General features: G+C 60.8%; 1 protein-coding gene across 5 annotated transcripts; it reads left to right on the top strand.

Moving 5' to 3' along the window:
- The first annotated feature begins 254 nt into the window (after nucleotides 1–254).
- TRABD (TraB domain containing) lies at nucleotides 255–9277 on the top strand. 5 transcript variants are annotated; one of them, XM_036311317.1, is made up of 10 exons: nucleotides 255–847; nucleotides 3719–3813; nucleotides 5634–5698; nucleotides 5919–5997; nucleotides 6208–6374; nucleotides 6533–6673; nucleotides 7099–7209; nucleotides 7289–7428; nucleotides 7662–7946; nucleotides 8070–9277. In XM_036311317.1, the coding sequence occupies exons 1-10, from the start codon at nucleotides 270–272 to the stop codon at nucleotides 8245–8247; spliced, it is 1839 nt and encodes a 612-aa protein (XP_036167210.1). In that variant the 5' UTR covers nucleotides 255–269; the 3' UTR covers nucleotides 8248–9277. The 5 variants fall into 5 exon arrangements, with proteins under 5 accessions (XP_036167210.1, XP_036167209.1, XP_036167208.1 ...); XM_036311316.1 differs by having other exon boundaries at nucleotides 5919–6036; XM_036311315.1 differs by having other exon boundaries at nucleotides 5919–6051.
- Nucleotides 9278–14119: the final 4842 nt, after the last annotated feature.

Below are 14119 nucleotides of genomic sequence, written 5' to 3'. Positions count from 1 at the left end.
GAGTCAGCGGGCACCGGGGCCGCGAGCGCGGGGCATGAGCTTCCGGGGAGCGGTCTGGGCGGTCCCGGCGCGCCGCCCGCAGGGAGCCCTCACCGCACCCACCAGCTGTGCAGCGCCGCGTCCCCGCAACCGGGCGTTCCACCGGAGAGGGGCGGGGCCGAGGGAGGGCCGGGGCGGGAGGACCCGGAGGCCGCCGGGGTCAGAGGGCGACAGGGCCCCTCCGCTGGCCGTGGGCCGAGGGCCCTCCAGGGCTGCGGTCCGGGGACTTCATGCCGAGGGATGGCCAGGCCAGTCTCGGCGTCCTCTCTCCGCGCAGCCGGCCGCGCGCCTGGAGACCGGCTCCCGGTGGGGGCGCTGCACAGCCGCGTTCTCTGCTCTTCGCATCGCGCTCTGGGCCGCCCCTTGCGTCTGTACCATTTCGCAAAGCCACCTGTGGACGCTGTACGAACATCATCCCCACTCGACAGACTGGGAGCTGCCACCAGAGAATTAAGGGCTTCGCAGGGCCTTCCCGTCCGGGCGGGGGGCCGGGGACTCGAACTCTCGTCAACGTGGCCGCCGCCTGTGTCCTGAGACCCGGTCTCCGGGGCGGAGCGACGCTTTCCCGCACGCGGCTTTCTGGGAATTGTAGTCCGCGGGCGCCCGCGCGCGGCTCCCTGGGAAGTGTAGTTCGCTGGTGCGCCGCGGAGGCGAGCTGGCGGCGTGAGGAACTGCGCTTCCCGGCATGCCGCGCGCTCGGGGCCCGGCCGCCGGCCTGTCCGGCCGCCCCGCCCCGCGGCCCCGGCCCGCCCCGTCCGGTGGGGCGACGAGCCGCATGGAGGCCGGCTGAGGAGCGCTGCGCGCCCCGGTACGTCGCGCGGGCCGGGGGCGGGCGCGGGCCGGGGCGGGGGTCTGGGGCCCGGGCGGCGCGGCCCGGGAGGGGCGGGGGTCCGGGCTGCGGGGACGGGGTCTCGCGGGTCCCCGCGCCTCCCGGCGGCGGCCTGGCGCGGGCGGAGCGGGCTGCCATATGGCGGGGGAGCCCGAGGAGCCGGTGACAGCCCGGCCCCGGCGTCCGGGAAGCTGCCCGTCGAGCTGTAACTCACGGGCCATGAAGTTCCCGTCTCTGTCCACCCGCGGGGCGTCCGGGCGCCTGGGCCGCCCCGGGGTCCGGACGGGCGCTCGGCACCGCGGGGCGCAGGTGGCCCCGGCCCGCGCGACCCCGGAGGGACGGCCCCGGGCGCCCTGCCTCCCGGCCGCGCTCGGTGCTGCGCCCCGCGCCAGGTGACGAGGGCGCCCGGCTCGGTCCCGTCAGCCCTGCGGGCGCCCGCGGGGCAGGTCCACCCGGACGGGCCCGGGGCCGGAGCCGGCACCGCCGCGCGGTGGGCGGTGTGGGCAGGGGGGCCCTGCTCTGGACCAGCAGCCGAGGCGCCCCCGCTCGGACCCGCGGGCTGTCATCCGCGGGCCCCCGGGCACCCGCCACGCCTCCCCGAGCCGGTCCTGCCGGACCCGGGGCGTCTCCAGGGCTGGACCCGGAAGCCAGGCCGCGGGGAGGCCGTTCTGGGGGGGCCGGCGGCGCAGTCCGCTGCGGCCATGAGGAGACGCCAGTCGGGGCTCGGCAGCCCGTCCTCCCGCCCGGCGCTGGAGCCGCAGGTGGGGGCGCTGCCCGGTCGCTGGTGGGTCCCTCCTCCGGCTGCGGGGCCGGCAGCCTCCCCGTCCTCGTGGCCAGCGCTCTGGGGCCTCCGCTCAGGGGCCCTCGTCCCATCACGCCCCCCTCCAGCCCCCCGCACCCCCCCCCCCGCACCCCAACCTGAACCTGAACCTGACCGCCCCGGAGGCCCCACCTCCTGGCGCCATCGCGTTGGGCTTAGGGCTCCGACCCCTGGACTTGGGGACATAGAGTTCGGTCTCTAGCAATGGGCCCAGGAGGGGCCAGCGGCCGGATGGGTGGGGAGCCAGTGGCCTGAGACCTCAGCTTCTGCCCCACAACCCCACGCAGGACACGTCACGTGCTACTCTGATTTGTGTCCCGGGGCTACACACCCGGTGGGTCCCTCACACACCTGGGGCTCTTCCCCCCTTTTTATATACATAAATGTATGTGTATATGTATATTTTGTGTGTGTGTATATGTGTGTGTATGTATGTGTGTGTATATTTTGTGTGTGTATATTTTGTGTGTGTGTATATGTGTGTGTATATTTTGTGTGTGTATATGTGTGTGTATGTATATATATATTGATCTCAGAGAGGAAGGGGGAGGGGGAGAGATAGAAACATCAATGATGAGAGAGAATCATTGATCAGCTGCCTCCTGCACGCCCCACACTGGGGATCGAGCCGCAACCCGGGCCTGGGCCCTGACGGGAATAGAGCCCTGACCTCCTGGTTCCTAGGTCGACTGTCGCTCAGCCACGGAGCCGCGCCGGCCTCCCGCTTCTGAGCCAGCCCCTCCCATGGCTGCTGACAAGACAGGCGCTCTCGGTTGTCAGGACTTCCCACACGTGGGAGTTTGTTTTCCGGGAGGTCTGGGAAGTGCCGCGATTCCCCAGCGAATAGTGGTGCTGTCCCTCCAGCCTGGGACGGCCTCCCTGCAGCGTTCGCCTCCTGCCTGCGGGGTCTGCCCAGCAGAGGGCAGCGAGAGGCCCCGTGTTCATGGGCCAAGGAGCATGTGAGCCATGCGTTTTGCAGCCTGGAGAGGCCCTACTGTGTGTGGACGGCTGGGCGGCAGGCGCTCAGAGTCCTAGCTGGTACAAGCGTCCGGCCCAGGGCCACACAGCGCTGAGGCCGGTCAGATCTGGCCAACCAGGTGACCGTCGCCCAAAGCGCAATTGCTGGCAGGTGGCTGACGAGCCCACCTGTTTGCCAGACAGACTGGCCGTGGGCAGCCTTGCTCAGCAGCACCTCTGACAGCTGTGCCCAGCACCCACCCCAGGCCATGCTCCGTGGACGAGAGTGAGGACAGGACTGGTAGAGGCTCCTGCTGGAAGGGGCGGGCTCTGGGGCCTGGATTTGGGAGGGTGTCAGCCAGTGTCCGCCGGTCCCTGCAGCCTGCAGTAGTGGGACCCATCATCCAGAGATTTCGTGGCAGGAAACTGGGAAGGACACAGATGCCTCCCCAGCAGCCACCGTGGGTGCAGGGAGGAGGCTGGGCCAGTGATCCGTGGGGCGAGGCCCTGCGCTCCCTCCAGGGTCCAGCCGTACAGATTGGAAGACGCATGATGGTGGCCAGGGAGAGGGGAGGAGGGCTAAAGCCCATCACATCACGTCCTGCGGGGGTATCACCAAGGCCCTGCCGAGGTGAGGGACCCAGACAGTGTTAGAAGGTGGCACCTGGATGTGATGAGGCCAGAGAGGTGCCTCCCGGGACTGGGATGGGGCTCAGTGGGAAAGGGGGGCCCAGGTCCTGCTGCTGCTGTTGGGTGGCCCAGCCATCACGGGACTCCAGGCGTGGCCCCCACGGGCACTGGCTTCCTCCTGGGTGTCAGAGGGGGGGTCTGGCCAGGCTGGGGGCAAGGTAGGAGAGGGCAGAGGCCGGCCCAGCCCTGTGGCCACCAAAGGCTGGGAGGGAAGGGGGAGGCAGTGGTGGCCTCCTATGCGGTGGCTGTGAGCACAGTGGGTTTTCCTTGTGCTGCTGGGAAGTGAGGATGGGCTGCCTCCCTCCGGGCTCTGACCACCACTCTCCTCGCTGGCTGCCCAAGGGCCCGAGAGGGGAGGCCCCAAGCTGTGATCACGCCCGCAGGCCCAGCTTCCTGTTTCTGTTCCGGGCGGTGCCTGCGTCAGGCAGAGCTTTGCTCTGTGAAGCTGGAAGGAGGTGCTGGGAGGGGCGAGGCCCAGGTGAGCCACTGCCCTTAACCAGGTGCCTGCGGTGCTGCTGCTCCTTCCAGGCGGGGGACACCCCGCAGGAGACCAGGCCAGACACGGGCTCCCGCCGGGCTCCCCTCCCTGTCCCTCGGGGTCTGACTACCACCCTCCTCGCTGGCTGCCCGTTGTTCCTCTTCCTGGCCCTACTCATCCTCGGGACGGGCCGCCCCCTTCTCGGTCAGCCCAGGCCCCTCTGCGTGTTGACAGCAGGCCTGGCCGTGACACCGGGAGGCAGCCCTGCCCCGGCTGCACCTCCTGCCCAGGCAGTGCCTCCCACTGCAGGGAGGAGGTGGAAGCTCAGAGGGGCTAGTTGCCGGGTCAGCAGTGAGGCAGGGACAGAGCCTGACGTGTCATGCTTAGTTTACTCTGTTTTTCCTTTTTAAAAAAATATTTTTTTATTGATTTCAGAGAGGCAGGGAGAAGGAGAGAGAGAGAAACAGAATCATCGATCACCAGATGGGCTGCCTCCCGCACGCCCCACACCGGGGCCACCTGGGCATGTGCTCTGACCGGGAATCGAACCATGACCTCCTGGTTCACAGGTCGATCTCAACCACTGAGCCACGCTGGCCGGCTGGGCTGTTTTTCCTTTTTTTTTTTTTTAATATATTTTATTGATTTTTTGCAGAGAGGAAGGGAGAGGGATAGAGAGTTAGAAACATCGATCAGCTGCCTCCTGCACACTCCCCACCGGGAACGTGCCCGCAACCAAGGTACATGCTCCTGACGGGAATCGAACCTGGGACCCTCAGTCCACAGGCCAATGCTCTATCCCCTGAGCCAAACCAGTCAGGGCTGTTTTTCCTTTTCGTCGCGAAAGGTCTGTAGTGAACCTGAGCCCTGGCCGGCTCACTCAGTTGGTTAGAGCGTCATTCTGATACGCCCAGGTTGCGGGTTCGATCCTTGGCCAGGGCACATACAAGAATCAGCCAGTGAATGCATCTCTAAGTGGGGAAGCAAGTTGATATTTCTCTCCCTCTCTCTGAAATCAATAAGTAAATTTTAAAACTTAAAAAAATAGTGAACCCTGGCCCATCCTGCAGCCCCTGGGGGTCTGTCCCGTGTGTCCCCGCGGCGGCTACTGCTGAAGCCCATCCCGAGCCCGAGGTGCCCCTGTGGGGCCACGTCCGGCTGACAGGCTGTGAACCCCACGCCGCCAGCCGCGGCTACAGCCAAGCAGCGTCCCTTCCGTGCAGCCCAGACATGGCCCGGTGTCTGCGGGGCCTCAGGGGTCTGGTCAGGTTCTCGCCTTTCTGGGTCTGTGCGGCCGCCTGTCCTGGGGCAGCAGGGCCCGGTCCAGCCGGTGCCGGTGGGAGGCGCAGGGATCTGACGGCCCGTGGCCAGGTGCTGCGCCTGCGCCTGCGCCTCCCGCGTCTGCGCTGACATCTGTGCACGTGGCTGACTCCGTGGACAGCAGCCACGCTCTGCGCCCGCAGATGCTGAGACAGCCCCGGGTCCAGCATTGCTGTGACACACAGGCTCACTGCTGCCACTTGCGCCTCGTTCCAAAGTCAGACGGAACCTGGTCCGCGTGGGTCAGCAGGAGGTGGGGGCGGCAGCCTCGCTGGCGCGGGACCCGGCTCCCTGGCCAGGCCCCCGGCAGCCGGGCTGCCCTGTTGCTCATGACGGAGTCTCGCACCTGCTGCGCCCGGCCAGGGACCCTGGTAGCCGGTGGTGTCGGTCCCACCCTTCAAGACGACCGACCAGACCCCATCCCCTGACCGAGCCCCCTGCTCCCCACCGAGCCCCCTGCCCGGCCTGGGCTCCCGGTGAGGACGGACCTGTCTCCTCAGGCTCCCTGGTTGGTGCAGAGCCTCCTGCAGCCATGGAGGAGGAGGAGGAGCAGCTGGCTCAGGAGGTGAGGCCCACGGGGTGGGCACAGGGCCCGGCCAGCTTCGCGGGGGAGAGCTGTTCCCAGGAGGGCGGCCTGCAGAGCCGTGGCCACACACAGCTTCTGGTCCTGGGGGGCTCCCGGCAGCACCTGAACGGGGGTGCCTGGCAGGACGAGGGGGTGTCTGGGGCTCAAGCAGCCTCCAGGCAGGGGATCCTCAACTCAAACACGCCCCTTCCCTCCGCAGACCAGCACGGACCCTGCGGGGACCTCGGGAGCTGCAGAGATGGTGCCCAGGGCGCCTCCTGGAGAACCCCAGAACCTGTGTTCGTGCTCCCAAGACCACGTGGTGCTGGGCGGCGAGGGTGGGCCGCTCCCGGGTTTGTGGACGGGCCCTGCTGCCCAGGGTGTGGGGGGCTCTCCCTGTGGACATGCCCCGTCTCCCCCGCCCCCCGCCCTCCCCCCCACGCCTCCTGGCGCCCCTGCAGCCCTGAGAGCCCGGGCTCTGCGCACCCCAGCGGCCTGTGTCCTTGCAGCCGACGCGGACGCCTTCAACCTGCTGCTGGAAATGAAGCTGAAACGGCGGCGAGAGCGGCCCCGGCTGCCGCGCACGGTGACGGAGCTGGTGGCCGAGGACGGGAGCCGGGTGTACGTGGTGGGCACTGCCCACTTCAGCGACGACAGCAAGAAGGACGTGGTGAAGGTGACCTCCCGCGCCCCCTCTCCCAGGGCAGGCAGCCCGTCCTGAGCGCCCTCTCTCTAATTGCTTAAGGACCGTGGGGGCGGGGGGCGGGGGCGGCCGTGCAGGGTGGGTGTGAGGGGAGCGGGGCGGAGCGGCGGCCGGTGACGCTGTCCGTGCAGACGATCCGCGCGGTGCAGCCGGACGTGGTGGTGGTGGAGCTGTGCCAGTACCGCGTGTCGATGCTGAAGATGGACGAGCGCACGCTGCTGCGGGAGGCCAGGGAGATCAGCCTGGAGAAGCTGCAGCAGGCCGTGCGGCAGGTGCGCGGCCGCGGGCCCTGGGGCGCGGGGTGCTCCCTGCTCCGCCCGCCCATGAGCCTGGCCCGGTCACAGGACCCGAGGGAGACCCGGCCCCCAGGTAGCACAGGGAGCAGCCCGCCCTGTCTCTGCCTGTCGAGGCCCCTTCGCCCTCTCCCTCCCCGAGTGTCAGACAAAGGAGGAGGAGCTGGGGACTCTGAGCAGGGACGGGTGGGGGGGGGTCTCAGTCCCGTCCCGCCATCCCGTCAGGCCAGCCCCAAGCCCTCGGCCACTGCACCGACCGTGGGCAGTGGAGTCCTGGGCTGGGCTGGAGGGAAGGAGCGTCCAGGGCAGGGGCCAGCAGACCGTCCACCCTGCAGCCCTGGGTGGGTCCACACGGCCAGGCCTCGGGCCCCGTGGGCCGGGCTCAGGCTGCGGCCTCTCTGCAGAACGGGGTCATGTCGGGGCTGATGCAGATGCTGCTGCTGAAGGTGTCGGCCCACATCACGGAGCAGCTGGGCATGGCGCCCGGCGGCGAGTTCCGCGAGGCCTTCAAGGAGGTGGGCCTGGCTCGGCGGGGGGGCTCGGGACGGGGCCCGGGGCCTGCGGCGTCCCCAGCCAACCCCAGCCTCTGCCCAGGCCAGCAAGGTGCCCTTCTGCAAGTTCCACCTGGGAGACCGGCCCATCCCCGTCACCTTCAAGAGGGCCATCGCCGCGCTGTCCTTCTGGCAGAAGGTGAAGCTGGCCTGGGGCCTGTGCTTCCTGTCGGACCCCATCAGGTAGGGCCCCTCGGTCTCCTGCCCGTCCCGGCAGGGATGGTGGCCAGTAGCCCAGGGCGACCCCCAAAATGACAAGGGGTCTGCACGGCCCCTCGTCCTGTGGCTGAGCCTCAGCCAGCCTCCCAGCCCTTCCTCGGCCATGATCCCCAGCAAAGGGGCCCGGCCCCACCCTGGCTGAGCAGCCCAGCCTCCTGCTGGCCCCGGCCGGGCTGGCAGCTCCCCTCTCCCCCCAGCAAGGACGACGTGGAGCGGTGCAAGCAGAAGGACCTGCTGGAGCAGATGATGGCGGAGATGATCGGCGAGTTCCCCGACCTGCACCGCACCATCGTCTCCGAGCGCGACGTGTACCTCACCTACATGCTGCGGCAGGCCGCCCGGCGCCTCGAGCTGCCCCGCGCCTCTGACGCCGAGCCCAGGAAGTGCGTCCCCTCCGTGGTGGTGGGCGTCGTGGGCATGGGCCACGTCCCCGGCATCGAGAAGAACTGGACCACTGACCTCAACATCCAGGAGATCATGACGTGAGTGCCCGCCGCCCACCACGCGCTGAGCTAGGCGGGGGTGGGGGGGGCCGCACGGCTGGGCGGGGCTGGGGCTGGGTGCACACACCCGGAGCCAGGCCCAGCCCACCCTCCCTCCCCCAGCGTCCCCCCGCCGTCCATCTCCGGCCGAGTGTCCCGGCTGGCGGTGAAGGTCACCTTCTTGGGCCTGCTGGGCTACAGCCTGTACTGGATGGGGCGCCGCACCGCCAGCCTGGTCCTGTCGCTGCCCGCCGCCCGGTATTGCCTGCAGCGGGTGTCCTCAGCCCGGCCGGACCCGTAGGAAGGACCAAGGAGCCACCGCAGCTGAGGGGCCACCTGTGGCTGCCGGCCCCGAGGAGCTCCTGGTGCCACCCCGTGGGGTCCAGGTCCTGCCTCGCCTGCTCCCGCCCCCAACCACCCAAATAAAGGATCATTTCACTGCTCTGAGCGCAGGCTCCCCCCAAGACTGTTCACGGGGCTCATGGGCATCAGGCAAGTGTCGGGAGGCCTGAGCTGTGTCCTGCCCCCTGAGCCCCAGTGGTGGGCGTGGGGGACCCCGGCTGCCAGCCCCTCCCTCACGTGCCTTCGCTGGTGCCAGTGGCAGGAGAAGCTGCAGGGTCCAGGGGGCCCGGGCACCCACAGCTCTGCTTTGGCTCCGGGAGCGTCGCCCCAGGGGAGCGAGGGGGCCAAACAGGAGCCCGGACACTCTGCCTGCAGGGAGTGTGTGTTTTGGGCTTTTTTAAATTTGTGAAATTTTTACTCAGGTAATTTTAACTTAAAAGAAAACAAACTGAAGCAGATGTCAGGAAATACTAGCCTTAAGCCGGTTGGGACAGAGGGTGGCTTTTCCTTGGGTGTCGGTCCTGAGGGTGAGCGAGGGCAGGTTCAGCCCTGGCAGTGGGGCCGGGCGCAGGGGTGGGAGCCTGCCCGGCTGTGGGGGTTGAACCTGCTTCCTGTGCATCTGGTGGGGGAACCGGGGGTCCCGACCGCCGTGGCCGATGGTGTGTGTCCACCAGGGCTTGCCAGTTTGCACGCATGCCAGCAGGCGCCCCCATCCCCCGCACGCCCACCTCTGTGGTACAGACAGGCTCGAGCCGGCCCACCCAGCACCTCCGCCTCGGGCATCACTCGTGTGTGTGCGTGTCCATCGATCCTGTTGTGTTACGACGTCGCGTCCCTGCAGCCGGTCTGGCCGGTGTGATTGTGCTGACACAGTGTCTAACCAAATCAGGTGAACCCACAGCTGGGCCTGGGGCCTCGGGCTGGCCGCGTCCTTCCTGTCAATCGCTTGTGTACGTGTTCCTTAGAACAAATAAAAGCTAATTTTTGAAGCTCCTGTTTTGTGAAATGTGTGACAACGGACTCGAGTGACCAGGGAGGGGTGCTCCCTGGGCCACAGTGGGGAGGGCAGCAGGGAGGTCCACGGGGGACACGCTAGGGAGAGGGTGTTGCAACAGTGGAGTGGAAAGACCTGAGTCTAACCAAGGGCCGGGGGGCAGCTCAACCTCGGTCCTGATGGACCGCCACGCCCAAAGGAGAAGGCGCCTGAGGTGGGTGTCCCGAGCCGAGGGGAGGGGGTACTGTCTCCGGGAGCGAGGTTCCACCCTCTGCTGGATTATTGGGAGCCTGCAGGAGGCTCCGGTCCAGTCGCCCAGAGAGCACTGTGCCTTCCCGGATGCTAGCCCCTGGCCCTCAGCCGCCACAGGAGAGAGCGCTCAGATGGGGTGAGACCCCCCCGGCTGGAAGGATCCGGGACCTGCAGCCTGGAGGGCAGGAGATACTGCGCCTGCGTCACTTGTAAAAGCCAAGAGAGGTTCCTGTCTGAGGCTAGCAGGAGGGCTGGGCCCGCGGCTCAGCTTCAGCCTCAGACCTCACACCTGCGCACTGATGTCACCGAGTGGGTTCATGGTCGGGAGAGATGGGGAGAAACCTAAACATCCCTAAGGGGACCCACAGAAAAGACGCCCAGGACCCAGCCTTAGGGAACAAAGGGCGCCTCGAGGTGGGCGTAACATCCAGCAACTGGACAGTAGCTGTGAACTGTCACCGTTTGAAATTTTGAATTTGTTACAATGCAAGTTTCTGTTAAATTGAGAAGCAGAAAAACAATAAGGTTTCACTTTTTCAAATAACACTCATCCTTCTCGGGGAGGAGGTGCACAGCGGACAAGGCTACCCGGGGTGCTGGGTTCTCTGTGACACCCATACACAAGGAGGCTGGACAGTGACTCAGCAAACAGACAGGGGCAGGTAGAGGCCTCTGGACTTTGAGAAATGCCCCAAAGAATACAAACGGCTTAGTAAGTAACCCCAACTCTAACCCTAACCTAACCTAAACCCTAACCCTAAGTTCTAACCCTAATCCTAGGCCCTAATGCTAACCTCTAACACAAAGCTCTAAACCTAACCATAAACTAACCTCTAACACTAACCCTAAGCTCTTACTCTAACCATAAAGCTAACCTCTAACCCAAAATTTAATGCTAACCTCTAACCTTAACCCTAAGATCTAACCCTAAAATCAAACCCTAACCCTAAACCTAAACTCTAATCCTAAACCTAAACTCTAATCCTAACACTAACCTCTAAACTTAAGTTCTAACTCTAACCCTAACCCTAACCTCTAACCCTAACCCTAAGCTCTAACCATAGCCCTAAACTCTAACCCTAATCCTAACCCTAAGCCCTAAATCTAACCTCTAAATCAAAGCTCAAAACCTAATCATAAATTAACCTCTAACACTATAAGCTCTAACTCTAACCATAAACCTAAACTCTAACCCAAACCCTAAAATCTAACCCTAAGATCTAACCCAAACCTTACCCATAACCCTAACCATAGCTCTAACCCAGTGGTTCTCAACCTTCCTAATGCTGCAACCCTTTAATACAGTTCCTCATGTTATGGTGACCCCCAACCATAAAATTATTTTCGTTGCTACTTCATCACTGTAATTTTGCTACTGTTATGAATCATCATGTAAATATCTGATATGCAGGATGTATTTTCTTTGTTACAAATTAAACATAATTAAAGCATAGTAATTAATCACAAAAACAATATGTTATTATATATGTGTTTTCTGATGGTTTTAGGTGACCCCTGTGAAAGGGTCGTTCGACCCCCAAAGGGGTCGAGACCCACTGCTCTAACCCTAGCCCTAACCTTAACCCTAACTCACACCATAACCCTAGCGCTAAACCTAACCCTAACTCTAACCCTAACGACTAATACTAAGTTATAACCCTAACCCTTGATCTAACCCTAACCCTAATATTAACCATAGCTCTAACCCTAACCCTAACTTCTAGCGCTAAGGTCTAATCTAAACCCTAACATTTAACCCTAAGCTCTAACCCTAACCCTAAGTTATGGCCCTAACCATAATGATAACTTCAAACCATGACTCTAAATTCTAACCCTAACTCTAATGCTAACCTCTAACCCTAAACTCCAAACCTAACCCTAACCTCTAAACCTAAATTCTAACCCTAACCCTAACTTCTAACCCTAACCCTAAGTTCTAAAGCTAATCATAAACCCTAACCATACACTCTAACCCTAACCCTAAACACAGCTCTACCCTAACCGAAGCCCTAACCTCTAACCCTAAGCTATAACCCTAATCCTAGCTCTAACCCTAATTTCTGACCCTACCCTAACCCTACCCCTAAACCTAACCCTGGCTCTAACCCTAACCCTAACTCAAACCTTAACTCTAACACTAACCCTAACCCCTAAACCTAACCCTAGCTCTAACCATAATCCTAACCCTAAGCCTAACGACTAGGTCTAACCCTAAGCCTAGATCTAACCCTAACCCTAACCCAACCTTAAACCTAGCTCTAAACTAAACCTTAACCCTAACCCTAACCTCTAACCTTAACACTAACCCTAGCTCTAACCCTAACAGTAATCATAAACGCTAAACTCCAAACCAAAACCCTAAACTCTAACCCTAAGCTCGAACCTTAACCCCAACCCTAACCCTAAAACTAACCTCTAACCCTACCCTTGGTTCTAACCCTAAAGCTAACCCTAACCATAGCTCTAAACCTAACCCTAATCATAAGCCTAACCCTAGCTCTAACCCTAACGCTAACCCTAAGCTATAACCCTTAACCCTAACCCTAACTCTAGCCCTGGCTCTAACCCAAACCCTAACCCTAGCTTTAACCCTAACCCTAATCCTACCTCTAGCTCTAACCCTAACCCTAACCCTAACCCTAGGTCTAACCCTAACCCTAACCCTACCCCTAACCTCTATCCCTAGCCCTAACCTCTAACCCTAACCTTTAATCCTAACCCTAATTTCTAAGACTAACCCTAAACTCTAAACCTAACCCTAACACTAACCCTAACCTCTAAGCCTAACCCTAAACTCTAACCCCAAGCTTTAACACTAACCCTAACCTATAATCCTGACTCTAAACTCTAACCCTAACCCTAAATCCCTAAGTTCTAGCCCTAACCTTAAACCCTAAGCTCTCACCCTAACCCTAAACTATGACCCTAACCATGATACTAACCTATAACCCTGACTCTAAGCTCTAACCCTAGCCCTAAGCGATAACCCTAATCCTAACCCTAGCCTTAACCTCTAACCCTAAACTAACCCTAATCCTAAACTATAACCCTAACGGTGCTGATAACCTATAACACTGACTCTAAGCTCTAACCCTACCCTTACCCCTAAGCTCTAGCCCAGCCGTGGGCAAACTATGGCCCGCGGGCCGGATCCGGCCCATTTGAAATGAATAAAACTAAAAAAAAAAAAACCGTACCCTTTTATGTAATGATGTTTACTTTGAATTTATATTAGTTCACACAAACACTCCATCCATGCTTTTGTTCCGGCCCTCCGGTCCAGTTTAAGAACCCATTGTGACCCTCGAGTCAAAAAGTTTGCCCACCCCTGCTCTAGCCCCACCCTAACCATAAGCTCTAACCCTAACCCTAGCCCTAACCTCTAAACCTAATGCTAACCATAACACTAAACTCTAACCCTAAACTCTAACCCTAGACCTAACACTAACTCTAAGCTATAACCCTAACTCTAGACCCAACACCTAACCCTAACCCTAAGCTCTAACATGAACTCTAGCCCTAACCTCTAATCCTAAACTCTAACCCTAACCCTAAGCTATAACCCCAACCCAAACCCTAAACTCTAACCCTAACTCTAACCTTAACCTATAGCACTAACCGTAATGCTAACCTCTAACCCAGGCTCGAAGTTCTAACCCTAGCCCTAAACTATAACCCTAAACCCAACCTAACCTCTAACCCTAAGTTCTAACCTCAACCCTAACCTTAACCTAACCTCTAACCCAGTGGTTCTCAACCTTCCTAATGCCACGACCCTTTAACCCCCCCACCATAAAATTATTTTCGTTGCTACTTCATCACTGTAATTTTGCTACTGTTATGAATCGTCATGTAAATATCTGATATGCTATATGTGTTTTCCGATGGTCGCGACCCACAGGTTGAGAACCGCTGCTCTAACCCTAACCATAACCCTAAGTTCTAACCCTAACTCTAAGCTATAGCCCTAACCATAATAACTTCTAACCAACTCTAAACTCTAACCCTAACTCTAATGCTAACCTCTAACCCTAAGCTCTAACCCTAACCCTAAATATAATCCTAGCACAAACTTCTAACCCTAAGTTCTAAACCTAACCATAAACCTTAACCATATGCTCTAACCCTAACCCTAATCTCTAACCCTAACCTCTAACCCTAACTTCAAACCTTAACCTCTAACCCTAAGTTTTAACCCTAAACCTAACCTCGAACCCTAAGCTCTAACCCTAATCGTGATGCTCACCTATAACCCAGACTCTAAGCTCTAACCCTGACCTCTAATCCTAACCCTAAGCTGTAACTCTAACCGTAATGCTCACCTATAACCCTGACTCTAAGCTCTAACCCTGACCCTGACCCATAACCTTTGCAGGCCCGGCCTGGCTCCCCCGCCCTGCCCGCCCGCCCCGCCCCCCTGGAACCTATGAGCTGTTCGCGGGCCTGGCCCTGTGTCCCCCGAATCGCCAGCAGCAAGAAAGCGGGAACGCTCGTTCCACAGAGAAGTGCTGTGCGAGGAAGCAGGGGCACCTGGGGCGCCAAAGACCCGCAGGGCCCCCACCCGGCAGTCACTCTGGACCGCCCG

This window comes from Myotis myotis, unplaced genomic scaffold (genome assembly GCF_014108235.1).
Source record: "Myotis myotis isolate mMyoMyo1 unplaced genomic scaffold, mMyoMyo1.p scaffold_m19_p_54, whole genome shotgun sequence".
Classification (NCBI taxonomy): domain Eukaryota; kingdom Metazoa; phylum Chordata; class Mammalia; order Chiroptera; family Vespertilionidae; genus Myotis; species Myotis myotis.
The sequence above is the reverse complement of the archived record's forward strand: the minus strand, read 5'-3'. Positions and strand labels throughout refer to the sequence as shown.